Raw genomic sequence first — 16,634 nt, 5'->3', positions numbered from 1 at the left:
CACCTTTGTTAGGTGAAGATATAGCAAGATATAGCAAGAGGCGTATGCGTGTTTTTCCTTGTAGCAGCCTTAAGATAAAAACTAATTATCATCATTTACGTAAATAATGAATTTCGACTTGTGTTGGACTATTTTGCTTATCAGATCAAATCACTATTATATCTGCCATAATACTGGATACAAAAATAATGCGCATTTATGTCAAATATGAAAAATATTTTCTTTTCAAGTTAATAGAGTTGTGATAGACATCTGCATGAAGTTTCCCATCGCATATGCTATTAGTGTTTTAGATGCAAAACGCATTAATTTCCGATTTTTACAATGAGTGTGAAGATATGACTTCTGATTCTCAATCGGTTATGAAATGCGAAAGATGAGACTTGACTTTATACCCACGACCCGGAAACAACCGATCAATCGAGCGAATATCATGCAAAAGGTGAGCTAAGGTCGAAACGTAATAAGCCAAACTCGCTCCAAATATCAAAATGATGTTAACAGTTGTCTTCAATTATCGTGGCGTTGTGCGTGTTATGAATATCTCCCGTCGAACTAAACTGTTATCAAAAGACTAATATTTGAGTTTGGTGATTACTTTGAAGGCAACGAAATAGATTTAAAATAATAAGTGGATAAAAAAAAAAGAAGAAAAATTGGTATACACAGTTATATATGCAATTCTTCTTGCTACAAGCCATTCAAAAACTTTGGTTAGCTTAATCAGTGTTACTCCCCAGTGATGTGTTATTCGCCATTGTTGTATGTTATGTTGTTCTTTTGCTTTCTAGCAAAAGATTTCACTTCACTAGGTTCATGTGCGTGTGCAGTTTGTAGTCGCCATTCATGATCGGAAATCGTAATTCTTCACGAGCGCTGTAGGTGTGATTGTTAATTTAGCATTCACTATGCAATAATTTTATTAATTTTCACGTATTAAATTCGCCTGTAACTCTTTAAATAAAATATAACACGCTAGACCTATAGCTATAAATGCTTCAATTAACTGTTGACTGTAATGTTAAATTAAGTTCAGTATAGGAAGTATAAAAATATATATATGTACATACATGTATATATAAAAATCGTATTTTCCTTTTCTTGCTATAAGACGAAACTATGAGCTCTTGAGCTTGAAAATCAGCTAATTCGCTGCATAGGTTTGTCACTGTTTCCCAAAAAAAAAAAAAAAAAAAAAAAATCTATTACGAGCTTTTGCAAAAACATTATTAGAGGGTCAACTACTCTTTATATACAAGTTTATCATAAATCAATTCCCCGATATTTGGATTTAGCTAATTATGATGGAACTATGATTATTTTACATGCAAAACAAATACACTCTGCTTGATATGAATCTATTTCTAATATTTTAAGTAAATATTCCAACTGATCAAACGAGCCGAACATGTTTTTGTATTAATTTTTCATCGTCCAACAGATATGTTCTAGACTGGAGCTCAACATTTTTTCGATTACCTAATAAGGAATTTTATGGATGGTATAGGTTACAAATGCTTAACATCCTTCTTCTTTTTTTTTTTGTTTTCTTTATATAAAATCTGTGCAAATTCTTCTTGGTTTCAATTCTTGTCTGTCTCTCTCTCTCTCCGTCTTTTGTGTTCGTTTATCATTTATATGTAAGAAATGTTCAATAATAGTTGTATGCCATCAACATATTAAAATGGAATTGGCCGACTTCCAAATTGGATGCATTCAAGCAACTCCTTCAAATCATTTGTTTTTTACATTTCTCTATATATACAGACAACATATACAACTAATCATGTTCAAGTAGTTTAAATGAATTCTTTTTTTTTTTTTTAATGCAAAATTCCCGAAATTTCGTTCCTCATTCTAAGCAGAACATTGAATTTTGGCATTTATACTCACTTATATCTGGCATATCTATCTATCTATCTGCATATATACTATGCATATATACTATGTATATATACTATGTGTGTGTAGTTTAAACAAATGCAACTATATTTACCATTTCATTTATTCATTGTAATAACGGTGTAGATGTGAAAGTATGTGAATGTTCGCGATCTATGCTTGGACATGTGCAACATGAATACGATAAGATAGCTAAGGGCGATTTCAAAAGAGTTAAATCAACAAACCGGAAAATGGTGTAAACATTTTCGCTACATCCTGATTTAACTCATGTTGAAAATTAAATGCAGATTTTTTTTTTTTTCTCTCTTTTTTTTGGTTTTTTTTTTTCTGTTTCATCAGTGTCCATGCTTAGCTGCAAATGTTTGCATACATATCGTTAATGATACTACAAAAAAAAAAAAAAAGAAAAAAAAATTATTGTTGGAACGTTCAGTTGGAATATATTCAGGGTCATTGCCTTTAGCTGTGTTTGTGTTCGCTTAATATTTGTTTATATTGGACAGTCTGATAGAACGTTAAACCCAGCGATAAGGAGGAGCGTTAGTTGATGTATTTGTGAGATTGAATTTTATATATAAATTTTCACCTACTGAAGGTGAAGTGTGCTTCTTAGATTATCTAATTCATTGCGATAACTAATAAAATAATTGCAATATTTTATGGCTATTAGTAAAAATATATAGTTCGAAGCAAGAGGGTACGTTTAAGTTTGTTGACCAAGAATGAATATTTATACCTTACATCGCTGATACTGTATGGCACGTAATAAGTTTACGTGGACATATGTAAAAGGATATAAGGTAGATTGAACTTCCATTATACCGAACGATTCAGAATCGAATTTCTGAATAAAATTAACTTTCGTTTGTTTGTCCGGCCAGCCGATACTTGGCATCCAATTTTAGAAACATTTTCACGAAATTTGATATAATGACATGTTTTCGATGCTATGGAAAGTGGAACGGATTGGAACGGATCATTCCGCAGATAGATCTGTTGGTTGTGCAGATTTCCAATTTCAATATTTCTCGTCGAGAATCATCCACGGACTGAATTGATAATTTTTTCAGCCTTCCCCTTTGCATTCGTTCCCACGAAGCGTAAACCCCAGTCATTTCAACAAGGTCTAAATTTTAATATCTTACCCTGGAAGTTAATCCATTATTGTAATTTGACACGGAAATCAATTATACATAGATAGGTCTTGTTTTCGGACCCTATCCCTTATAACGTTTTCCATGAAAAGTAAGCCTTTATAACAAAGGCACTTTATAACGAAAATCTCTGTCATTAGCTCCTGCAGTGAACGAATGTGTCGATCTCTATTACGATAGTGACAATTTACAATAACAAAACGAATAAATTCATAACTGTAAAAACTTTAAATATAAGCAACGTTGACTGCTGACAATTGGATGAAAGCACTGATGATGGTGATGATGATAACGGTATAAGCTGGCAAATGAATGCTTCGACTATGTTTAATGAACGTCGGCAAACTAAACCATGAAAAATGTTTAAAAACAAAAGACAATAACTATTTAATTGCATTAAGCAATAATAGCAACAACAATAGTACAACTAAAAATTAATAATTGATAAATAATAATAGGATCTTTGGTAATAAAATTCACTTTGCTACACATGGACAATGTTATGGACAACGTTTAATACCCCCTTTCCCGTTACTACTCTTATTATTCATATATGTGAGCATAAGGAGAGACTATGGGACAAATATCGTTTATTAGACTAGGCTTTAACTAAGAGATTAGCACAAGGGTAGAATATCTCGTATCTGAGTTTGACACGCACTAAGGCTCCGAAACAGCAGTCAAGTATACTTTTTACGATATCATCTAAACACGTGAGTAAAATGGCCTTACCGTTGGTGTTTTCATTTTGTTGTTTAGTTTTTCCCGAGTTTGTCTTATCTTCGGCAAAGAAAACTCATATGAATGATTTAACTATTTATTTAAAAAACTTAAAAATATAAATTCAAAACTAGACTTGTATTGTAGCAGTTGACGTTAGTGGAACTTATGATTAAAATTAAAATTAAAAAATCCATATGTTTTTCAGACTTTTTTTTACTTAATTGAAATTAAATGGAAGAGAATGAACTTTATGCTTGCATATGAAATAAAAAATATGGCCACCAAAAAAAACGATTTTTTTTTTTTTTTCATGATTTACAGCAAAATGCTTAAAATTAAATTAAAAGGCTACAGATTAAGCGAATGAATGTTAGCCTAAATATCGTAACAGAGTATATCTTCTAAATATTTACACATACACACACAAACATTAAAAAATTAAGAATTAAACTTCGTTTTTTTTTTTTTTTTTTTTTTTTTTGTATTTATATATATTATACTCAATGACTACAAACATTCTTCGGTTTCTTCTAAAGCGACAGCGACCTGCGATGGTAATTCGATTTCCAATAATTTCGTAAAAGTTTCAGCATCCTCTTCATCAAGATTATCTTTACCGCAATTGCGTTCTTGCATTTCAATATCAAGAGTGCCGTGTTGTCGTTGAAATGAGATTAAAAATATTGTCACCGAAACAATGATGAATAGAAAGGCGGTACCCGAACTTAAAATGATTATAACTGTCGATCGACTAGTACCGTCATTTATACTAACCGGTAAAGCTTTACCAATACCAGATGATGTTTCAGCCGCTAAATTATTATTAAATGTCTGGCCAGCATCACGTGGTGGATAAGTTTCAAATAAAGTGGCAGTGCGTTGATTAATCGCCGTGTTTATCGATCGTGAACCTTTGGCAGTCCTTGACGAATATTCAATATCTAAACTATTTTCGGTTGTACTGCGAATATCGTGAGTGAATAGATCTACACCCAAAGGTGTTATGGCCATGTGTGTACTAATAATTAAAGCATTTTCAGTAGAATGTCGACTCAAATATTCTGTAGTGGATAACCAAAATTTGTCTTTCTCATCTTCTTCCTGCTTTATATTAAACACATTTTCGACTCGTTTATGCTCATCTTGTAACGAATTTACTTTTTTGTTATCTTCATCGAGTTGAGAACTTTCATCCTGAGAACGATTTTCCGGTTCGTCTGATTTCAAATAGCTTTGAGTTTCAGTTAAAGTTTGATGTTCTTTTTCATTTTCATCATATTCGGAGGGGATTATTACTGTTATCTCCTCAGCTTCCGAAATCTCTTTCTCATTAGAATTTAATACGTCACTAGTTGGCGGCCATATCGGTATTTGATCATCGGTATCATTGCTTTTATGAGTTTCAAGTTTCTCTGTACTCAGCAAATGTGACTGATTATCTGAATTAATTTCTAAATTGTTTTGCGAACGATCGGTAAAATCAATATTTTTCAGTTTTTTCTCATTGATGCTATCGTCTTCCTCTGGCCATGATGCAAATTTATTGTACGAATCTTCACCAACACCGGATCCCCATTCGACTTCATTGATATTTTTTTGAACTTCTTCTTGTTCTTCTTCTTCTTCTTCTTGTGATTTTTTCTCTACACTTTCTTGTGCTTTGATTTTTCCCGTTACAAATTCAAGATCGTTTGGTTCATCTGAATAATTGGCATAATTTCCATATTCTTCTTTCTCCTCAAGAGGTAATGTTGTCTCAGCGATTTGTGGCTGCATTTCTAAGATATCTTTCATATCTAAAACTTTCTTAATAACAATATGTTCCGTTTGCTCTGTTGTTAATGTTGTTGCCTCTTCCAGTTCTTGCTGAGCAGCTGAAGCCGCTTCTTCTCGCTCTAAATTTAAAAGATTTTGTTGCTCATCTGGTTCAGGCAAGGACGACGTTAAAGATTCCTCTAACACTACAGAGAGGGAGTCATTTTCCTCTGAGCTCGATTTTTTTGCCTCTAAATGCTCCAACTCAACCATATCCGTGATATGAGTAGTTTTATCCAATCTAATTTCACTGCTATTCTCGGCGATTTGCAAGTAAATATCTGACTTTAAACCTGAACCCTCTACTTCTTCGTCAATTTCTTCTTTATAGGGTTTTATGTCATTATTTTTACTTTGTTCAGTGCTGCTTGCATCATCATCATCATCATCGCGATTCTTTCTTACTTCATCCAATAAGTTAAGCTCTGCAGTGTTTTGCCTGATATTCATTTGTTTGACGCGTTGTCCGAGTTGATGATCTTGCTCTAGATTTGGATTTCGAATCTCTCTGGCATTTTCAAGGGCTTTAAGAGATTCTTTTTCCATTTGTGAAGATAGCTCCTGCGTTAAAATATTCTTTATTGCTGGCTGTGGCTGTGGTATTCGGTTATGATCTACGAAGAAAGAAATTTTGTTAAAGATGCTGCTACTGATTTTTTGAATAAAATATACCGAAAAATATTACCTGATTCGGTTTCAAAACTTCGATTTTTCTCTCTACGCCATTTAACGGTATTTTCATCTAAGATTTTGGGATCTATCCGCAAGTCCTCTTTTAAAATCTCTCGTATTTCTGGTTCGGGTATATCTTTTAATATTTCCAAAACAGGCGATGGCTCCAAGTGTTGCTCCATTTCAATTTCATTTTTTACGGAATTTCTTATAGACTCTTCCAAGTTTTCGGTGAAACTTGCAAATGTCTCCATATGTGTGTTATTAAAATCTGATGATTTCTTATTTCCTGGCCGTTCTTCCAATATACTAAAAATATCATTATCAACATCATCGGCATTCTCCTCCGATGTTTGATTTATATTCTCGGAATAATTTTCTTCAACATGTGGTGGCATTGCATTCACCGCCTGATCTTCGTAGGTAGGTTCGTTTCCACTAATGGTTCGCGTATCGGCAAAATCTCCATTTAACACCAACGTTATCTCATTTACAGAGTTTTCTTTATTGATCGCATGCTCTTCCGTTTCAATTTTGACTTGTCCCTCGATATGCGTTTCGTTATTAATTGTGTTTGTGGCATTCGCTTTTGGTTGTTGCTCTTGCTTTGATCTGATCATGTGTATGTCATCGTTATTCGTTTGAATGGTGGTGAGATCGACTACATTTGTCGTAGTACACTCTTCAAACGAAGAAGAAGTACTGAATGCCGTTGTTAATGTTGTTGTTTCTTCAGCTAATGAAAAATGATCTTAAAATAAAAATTAAACAAAAATTATCGTACATTTAAATGTAGTTGAAATTTTTAAAGACTTGGCCAATATATAGACAAAAAAATGGACACAATAAACGTTATATGGTGAAATATATCGCAATCTATTTAAAATGTAATTTTCTCCAGGAAAATATCCAGCTGTTAACTTGTTCAATTTTACACAAACTGTAGGGGGTATACTGTAAAATATTTGGCAAATGTTTTTATTAAGTGCACGTAGGACAGCGTAAAGCAAAAATATTCTTCATTAGGATGAATAGCCGGAATGGGCCCAGCTTTATCTGTCTGCCTGTCCGGCCCAAGCCAAGAATGCGTTCACAAAACTTTGCCTAGAAAAACGAACTTCATCGCAAATTATTCCTTTCGTGTTAAGACCGAAAACTTAACAAAATTGAACTACGGATCCATCCAAAAAGTGTAAAATTAAGTACATTGGATCTTTCAAATATATCTCGATCTGTCCAAGCTTGTCTTAGCATGAAAGTTCATGTTTTGATCTTTCGTAAAATACATCCCTAATTTTGAAAATGTCTCGTAGTGCATGACGGTACGATAATCTAAATCGGCAGAGATATAACAAACCATTCAGGAAATTTATTTTTAGTGAAGATAGTCTTAAACGCGTCTTGGAATAAAGTAAATTCGTTACAATGAAGTCATTTAGACATTGATTGTGAATTATTTCCTAGGGAGGTGAGAAGCATCTCCTGTTCACTCGTAGAGCAATCTTGATAGGCGAATTGTTGTTAATTAATTAAAGCGGTAGAGATTTTCAACTATGATAAATATTTTAGAGGAGGTCTAGACGCTAGGACATGTGGGTAAATTCACAATGCGTGATTAAATCAGCCATGACATCTTAAACCAAAAAAAAAAAAAAGAAGAAAAGAGGAAATGACAGAAAGTGGCCATCATTACACGATCAAGTTGCATTATACTAAGCTCTAGCGTTCAATAAATGGATTGTGAAACATTTCTGAAATGAATTCTAAATCACCAGTTGAGTTGCCAATAGTAAAACAGTGACGTAGCGTGACAAGGAACGCCGCTTAGATTAATTAAAGTACAGTAAAAATTTTATCGATGGTGTAAACGCATGCATGTACAGCTTTCCACGCTAAACCCTCCTATCTCCTAACGCGCATTCGCAAGAAATAAATATTTAATAACAAGAAAATCGGTCTGCATAAGAGAAAGGATTTGATCTTTCTTTGTAATAAGAAAACCTGGTTCCTTATACTTCGAGGGAAAAAATTTTTCGATCGTTTGGGTTCTCAGCTACGATTAAAGTCTTTTATGTTATTCTTCGTTGTCTATTTATTTATTTTTTATTTATCTACTTATTGACGTCATTAAGGTCTATTATAGTAGATTCCAATGTCTACCATAGTCTATGTGCAACAATTTTAAGATTGCAATCGCTAATAAACATTCAAGGGTGTTACAGTTTCGTCTTGTATGGCTTAGCGCGAAATGTTTTCATTCCATTGCATTTATTTGCGTGTAAGAGGGATTTCGTAATATCTTAGAGGAGTTCAAGTGTATGTACTTGTACATGATAAAACTTAACGCAAAGACATATGTTTTGTTTGTTTGCATTTATTGCGCAGATAATTTGTTTGTATAAAGTAAAGCAGAAAATTTGTATATATATATATATATATATATATATATATATATATATACATATAATGATCATTGTTAACTTTGCTTGAGACATATTCAGTGAAGTGAAACAATGTTTTTTCCTTCCCTTAAAACCGTTATATTAAAATCAATCTAATTATGTCTTTTATTATTGGATTCATCTTAACAGAACGCTAAGCGAACAAAAGTGCCTAAAAAAAATAAAAGAAAAAAAAAAATTAATTGTCTTCTCTTTTACCGCCTTCGTTAGCATTCATGCCAAACATTGATTGAACACCAGATCATGTTCTCTTTGTAAAGTCCGTAATAATTCATTTCAATCTTCCGTAAATTTAGAAAGAAGAAGAAAACATTAATAAGATGAAACTCCTGAGAGATTTCACGCTCTCTTATCAAAAACCACATCCTACCATACCATGATGAGCTATTTTTATCAAAGACTTAAATACATCAACACTTTCATAAGTATATTGACCTCAACCGAGTAGGATCTTGGTTTGACTACATAGTTATAAGTAATAAAAGTATTCTTTTAAATAAATTTTTGAAAAATTTTCTCATTTCTTCGTTCGTTGGGTTAGTTAACTTTAGTTCGGTTTCGTTTGTCTCTCTTTTGTTTTATGTCTGTAATGCTAAGAGTTTTTCTTCAGATATCTTCTTCTTTGTTTCATATTTATTTTCTTTTTCAATTGAATTCTACATTTATTATTGTTGTTCGCTTGCATGCATGATCTATGTGAAAATATATCGGTTGTTCTTTTTGAAACATTGTCTATCGTCTTTGAAATTGTTTCCAGGACATAATATATAAAACTCGTAAATATTCAGTGAATTGAATGTTAAACAATGTCGGCATCTGTTATATCGATTTATCCATTGATGGCTATGATTGACTCATTTTATCTCTCCATTTGCAACGGATGTAAGAATGTTTATGTTCATAATCCGAGAGTGATGCTATAGATTCTTAGAAAGCTTGTTAAGGGCGATTATCATACAATTTTAAACAGATTCCTCCTGTCTGCCTTTATATTTGATAAAGGTGCAAAGAGTTGTGAAATTGCAAATCGGAAATCAAAGGAATCGTAAGCAATCAAGTAAATAACTTAAGGGGTTGAGTCATGTACTTAGCTATGCCTATTTCGGCCAAAGCTCTTGTACTGATTATGGGTATAATTACATATATATATATATATATATGTAATATATATATATTTCCGTTTTGACACTTTTCATTTGAAGTTTAGCGCTATCTACTTATAGTGGTCCTACATCTCTATGTCATCCCACGCAGTTATTGAATCAGTTGTAAGATAGATCGTTTGAAAGTGCCAAAGAAATGTATGAAAATTTGATGACATTTCCAACATTACACGTTACACGTTGTTCTAGTAACCCTACACATGGAATTCAGATTTTTCAATTTCCATTTTCCACTACAAGAGCAAATTATGCGAAAATTCGAAAGCAACTGTAACTGATAAACTAATTTGCATCTCTCGAGCTTATTGACTGATATGCTATATATATATATTTATTTTCCCCTACTACATAGCTATCATCGTAATGAGAATAATTTAAATTCAAAATCAAATGGAATTTCAAGGAAAAGATTTTGCTTCAGTTGTGCTGTTGGGTGTTAAGCATCAAACAACTCGGCTTAGATCAAATATAGTATACATTTTTTATGAAGACAGATGATGGAAAGTGAAATTTGCAAGGTTTTTTCTGTTCCATTGAAAAGTAAAACAAAGTCAAGCAATTATTTTATTTAAGCAGTACTATTAATTATTAATAAAAGCAAAAAGTTGCAATAATAAGTAGTCGAGTAAATAGAGTTTTTACTTTTTTTTAGTTGTTGCGGATTAGTGCTGGGAAAATAAATTAGAAAGCTTTTAATGAGCTCAGAAATGATGGTAGATGCTAACCATTAAGATACCAAGCATTGCAAAGACTTGCTTATGCCCTATACTACTTGTGGATAAATGGTATATAAAATTGTTGCGCGTACATGCAGAACACAGAAGAACTTAAAAGGGATCCAGCTTTTATTATACCGATATCGTTAGACTCATTTTTTGACTTGATTTCAGCTTGTCCGACTCTCCGTCTAAGGTCTGCCCATGTGTTTATATGCTCAATCTACAGGTAACTAAGTTGAGATATTTCACCCGCGCGCATACCTTGGCCCAAGCACGAAGACTATTGAAAATGGAAAAGATCGGAAAATTTTTATTCTCCATTTTCCACATGAACGCACATAAGATAAAGATCTTCATATAAAAAAAAAAGTTGCACCAGCAGAGAAAAAGATTTTGATATACTAAATACATGCAGAAAATTTGGGTCGAATGGGGCCATTTTTGGAACTACCTTTCATAAAAACATTCGCACAAAACGTAAGCTTCTATACGGCAAAAAATTTTTATTTTTAATATTTTAAGGTGAACGTTTATCCAAATAAAATAATTTGATTACAGATTACAAAATAAAAAATTGGACCACATAAGTCTATTTTTAGCAACTCCTTACCATATAAATATTCACCTGAAGAATAAACCTTTTTAAAAGAAAGAAGTCTAACTTATAATATTTTTTTTTTAAATAACGTCAGTTCTAGTCTTTGGGTCACCTCTCTTATAAGGACTAGCAAAAAAAGAATGCTTTTGCATACAAATAAATGAAGAATTTTTGTTACATAAGAGATGAAATGTGTTTAATGGTCGAGCTCGCCCGACTATAATTTTTTCACTTGCTTTTACCTAAGAAACAACAGAGCAACTACACTAACAACATATATGTGAGAAGATGATAAGAAAATTTCTCGGCAACTAAGTTAAGTAGCTAAGAAAGTAGCAGGTTTTTCGTGAGGTTAACTATAAATAAAAAATATATATGTATATAAAAATAAGTGCTTTAAAAACTTGGTTTGGTTTTGTAAAAGGCCGTAAAGGAAATAATTGCTGCCACAAAAAAAAAAAAAATGCGAAAAAATTCAAGGATAAGTCGAGGATTTTTTTTGTTTTGTTTTTTTTTTTGTTATTACAAACACCAGAGGTACATATTATTAGCGCGTGCGAAATGTTGAAATCTGTGTTGCGTAAGCACCGGCACTTTCCAATCAAAGCAACTGGCGTTTAAGTCAGCTTCAACACGTGTTATTGCAACAAATGCAACAAGCAGCACACATTCATAACGCGTGTGCAGAGAAATAGTAAATTGGAGATGACGATATACAGCTGTTTTGTAAACGCTTGTATCAGATCGCGTTCGATTTCCTGGATATGCAGTTGTTTTGCAGTCATTCGCACCGTCAGACCGTTTGGTCTGAGAGACGCCAGAAACGCATTAATAACACCGCGATGCAGATAATCCAATGTTTTCGATGAGGAGAAAGAAGGAGACAATAAAAAGAAACGTATGCAGCGATAAAATACTTAAAAAAAAAAAAATAAAACATAGCAGGGAGCAGTCGTAAACGACCCACTTTTACTTGCGTAAATCCCATTATGCGCCTCTTTTTGAGAGATAAAAAGAAGATCAATTTTTTTAAAGATTTCTTTTCGTGGACTAAGAAAACTTGGAGCAAGAAGAAGAAGAAGCAACTGATTGGTTTAATTAAATTAATCAAAAAAAAGTAGTACGTGTTGAATGTAAGGCTGGAAAGTTTGAGATACTAATTAGAAATAATAAATGAAAGCCTAAGCATCGTTTTCTTTTGCCTTTCTCTTCTTTTACTTATCACTTTCCATATTTCCAATTTAATAGCCTCAGAAATATTGAAGAACTTTCCTGTTTTGCTTTACATAAACTAACGTAATTCATTTTAATTAAAATATCTATACTCGTAACCAAATTATTTTGACGGGAAGCGAGGATGATAGTCGAACAGTGCAATTTTTCCATAAGAGGTTTCGAATTTTCAAGAACTCTTAACTCTTAATAAATCTTTCAAATTTTCTGAATAAAAACCTGATTAGCTTGCGTTCACAAAGATTTTCTTTTAATTTTCCTGAATCTTTCTCCAGTGTTATGTGTTGAAAGCGCGCAGAAAACTTTTCACAATTATGATTACAATTAAACCGTCATATGCTCTAGTAGTCGTCGCTGAACAAAATATTCACCTATGGTTATATCGGCAAACAGTTTCACTATAGTCAGAGATATTTACCTCCTGCTCACTCTGTGTGCGTAGCAGAATGTCCTAAGTAAATATAAAGATGGTGATGGTAAGGAAAAACTTTCTATCCTATAGACAAGAAAGCACTTTTAAGGCAAAAAATCCAAAAAAAATGTAAGAATTACATCAATGCGAATACTTCCTACTGTCACGCTAACTGAAGAGAAAGTCCATTAAATAAAGTTGAAATAGAACGGCGGGGCGTGTATGTCTCTATATATGATTGCTTCTATTAGTATGCTTTTTGTATTCCGCTATTGGGTATAAAATCTGTAAAAATTCTCTTTGTTTTTATTTAGTTCAGAAAGAAAATATTCTAAAGAGAGTAAAAAAAAAAAAAAAAACGACAATAGCTTCTTGAGTTTTTAAATAGTAATCGAAGAAATTCATTCAAAGATAAATTTGCTTTCATTAAGAGAATCTTCGCAGACTTGTCTACTTAAGAAAGAACGGACGAACTGTAGAAAGAACTTATTAGAAACTAATGAAAATTCTGTTCTGATCGAGCTTTGTTCTTGACCGATGTTTTTGTAGTGTACTCTTAGCCATAAATTAAATTCCGTTTATCGTACGCAGTATTCAATACAAACAACAGACAAAAGATTAATCAGTAGCAATAGTCCTGATGGAGGATAATTGTTTCCTTTGTTTTTTTTTTTTTTGCCACACTGTGAATTTTTGAATAGTTATGACAATCAAACAAAAGGCAAGAAGCATTATATTTACATACATACATATATATATATATATATATATATCTAGTGATCCTCTAAAAAACCCCAAGTTCATCATATATAATTCCTCTGCATAATATGTACAATATACATATGTAGGCTTACATACACATACACACGCATATATATATAATATATATAATTTGCGTATGTATGTATGTATCTAATATATACGCGTACATATGTATTGCAAATCTAATGATTCTCTGAAAAGATCCAAGTTCATCATATATATCGCATATAAATCTTCGTATTTCGGAAGAAACTTTGATCTTGTTAAAGGACAACTGGAGATATATACAACGATGCAAACAATCGTATAATGATGAGGAACAAATTTTAAACTGTGACATGCAACAAATATATATTTCACTTAATATTTTCTTTTTTAATTTTTGTTGTTGTTATTTTACTTGTTTGCTTACATATATCGCCTTTAACCATTTTAAGCAATTCTATAGTGAGTGTTGTTGTTGTTGCTTTCTTACACAAGTTTTTAGAAGCGTAAAAAACTAACTACTGGTTAGCTTTTGTGCCTGTCTGTTTGTTTGTCTGTTTATCTGTCTGTCTGTCTGTCTGTCTGTCCGTCCGTCCATCTTTTTTATCTATGTATAGCGTTGTGTTTGTCTGACTGCGTTCGTGTGTCTGCGTTTCTTTTTTTCATTTTTTTTTTTACTTACAAGGTAAAATCAAGACGGCCAATAACATAATAACGAATATTATATGTTGTTGATGTTGTGGTTGTTTAGGCTGAAACCCGGCAAACCTGTTGCATCTTTGTTTTGCAAAAGGTTTATATTTGCAGCTGCTAGCCATTATTTTTGCCATTTGTTCTTCCTTCAATAAATGGAATTGTTGTTTCTGTGTGCTGTCGCGGCTGCTGCTGCTGCTATATATTAATATTAATGACGGTGATAGCGATGATGACGTTGATGCGGTTGTTAATGTTGTTGCGTTGTTGCGTTTGGTTTATAGTTGCGCACACTGCTATTATTGTTGATGTTCCCGAAGAACCTTGCTTAACAGTTAGATTTTATGGATGCCATCCAAGACCAGTCAGTCAGTCAGTTAGTCTTTGATTTTCCAATACCTATATATATATATATATCGTTTCGATTTATGTGCGTAAGTATATGCATATGAACGGATATACATATATATATATATATATATATATATCCGTGAAATATATATGCATATATGTATATATACGTTAACGTATAACACCTGTTTGTGGCAGTGGTATTATTAATTGCAGTGCTTGTGATTTCAAGTTTTTTTTTCTTTTTTGTATCTTCTTTCACTTGTGTTCTCTTAAAAGCATTTGAAATTTCACTTTAAACATTAGAATTTCTATGAATTTTTTAATATTTTCGAAAATTTTTATGCAACACACGTTATGCTTGCGTTAAGGTCTAAGTGCAATTAAAACGAAATGACAAACGGATATCACGGAATGCAAAAACACTTTCATTTTTTTTTTTCTTATTTGCTATTTATCTATTTTACAATTTCTTTAATTTTTTTCTTTATGGTTTTTTTTTCTTTTTTTTTTTTTTGTTTCGTTACCATGTATTCGCATGTGCAGTAATGTGATCCTATTCGTCAGAAAAAAACCCAATTATGTTGCAATGTTTGCATATCAGATATGCTTTCTTCTTGTTGCTGTTTGCTGCATATGTTGTAATACAATGTTTACAAAAGATTTTATTTTTAATTTTTTTATTTTTATTTTTTTTTTTCTTTTTCAATTTAGGATCTTTTTAGCAACCGTGACCGTACAATATCATGTGTTCACTGTCGTTACTTATTCAGAACTGATTGGAGATCTTCGTGTTTGCTTTGCTTCCTTCATTCAAGAACTGCCACTATATACACGTCCAGCATATAAACATTGATCGGCTTTTTGTTGTTATTGTTTTTGTTTCTGTGTTTTCTTTTTTTTTTTTTCGTTTCATTTTTCTTTCAAACGATTCTCTCCTCGAAATTTTTTACTCTCTCTTTACCGATTTATATTCATTACGTTTACTCCGGTATTTACCCATCATTATATTCACAAAGTCCAGAGGCAAAGTTAAATGCTCGCCTGCATATTCTCCATGTGTTCGCGCGTGTATGTGTGTATATGTATCTCTATGATTACGATCCTATAGATATCATTGTGTGTTCCCTAGAAATCCATCATTATTGTCTGTTTAAAGTTGCTATTATTATTGTTTTTGTAATTGCCTTACGGATAAGAATAGGAGCGCTTCTACTTTGTTGTTTAACAAACGATAAGTACCTACTGGTTCTCTACTACACGTACATAAATCCAATCGCTAAGTATTTTATAAGGCAAACGAAAAATATTAGTAAGACATAAAACATTAAAATTTTGAAAAACAAGTTATTTAGAAATTATTCGTTTAAAATTTCTGGTGAAGAATGGACGGATGGAGGATAGTGGTGAAAAGGTTTTAGGAAAGGGGTTTTGTAAAGCATTTAATCGACTAACTATTCGAGCTTATATTCTTTTAAAGGTTATTATTATTATTATTATTTTTGCTCTTGTAATTTTTTTATGTCAAAGAAATAAATCCTAAGATTAAAAAAAAAGGGATGAGCAACTAGCAATTAACTCCATTGCCTCTCCTTGTTTTCTTAAAGCATAGAGTATATGCTTAGTCTAGATATTTTAGTAAAGTTAAACATTTTATTGATATTACGTTCCCCAGATACGAATCAAAAACGAGTCTTTGATCAATGTACAGGTCTTTGGCACTTACAAATTATATATTTAATCGTAAAATCTTGTTCACAATTGCATTTCAAGTGGGGGTAGGTTCTTCTCCTCCAGCACAAAATCTGATTTTGAGATAATCAAGATTGCCTATCTTGACTGTTTATAATTCGTATACGATATAAATCGACCAAAAGAAGCCTGGACGATAGGTGAAAAGGAATGAAACAATAGAACAAAAAAAAAATAAATAAATAAACAAAGCAGAAAAAGATAGGATATGTATTAAGACCACTTAGGAAAATAA

At 32.2% G+C, this 16,634-nt stretch overlaps 1 protein-coding gene across 1 annotated transcript; it reads right to left on the bottom strand.

Annotated features, from left to right (window-relative positions):
- Nucleotides 1-4,237: 4,237 nt before the first annotated feature.
- On the bottom strand, nt 4,238-15,273 carry LOC119634760 (SUN domain-containing protein 2). Its single transcript, XM_038029110.1, has 4 exons — nt 15,175-15,273; nt 14,286-14,695; nt 6,283-7,020; nt 4,238-6,211 (listed from the first exon to the last, which is right to left on the bottom strand). The coding sequence occupies exons 2-4, from the start codon at nt 14,431-14,433 to the stop codon at nt 4,290-4,292; spliced, it is 2,808 nt and encodes a 935-aa protein (XP_037885038.1). The 5' UTR covers nt 14,434-14,695; nt 15,175-15,273; the 3' UTR covers nt 4,238-4,289.
- Nucleotides 15,274-16,634: the final 1,361 nt, after the last annotated feature.

The sequence above is a fragment of the Glossina fuscipes genome, unplaced genomic scaffold, assembly GCF_014805625.2.
Source record: "Glossina fuscipes isolate IAEA_lab_2018 unplaced genomic scaffold, Yale_Gfus_2 3, whole genome shotgun sequence".
Lineage (NCBI taxonomy): Eukaryota > Metazoa > Arthropoda > Insecta > Diptera > Glossinidae > Glossina > Glossina fuscipes.
Note: the sequence above shows the minus strand (reverse complement) of the source record. Positions and strands in the feature narration are given on the sequence as shown.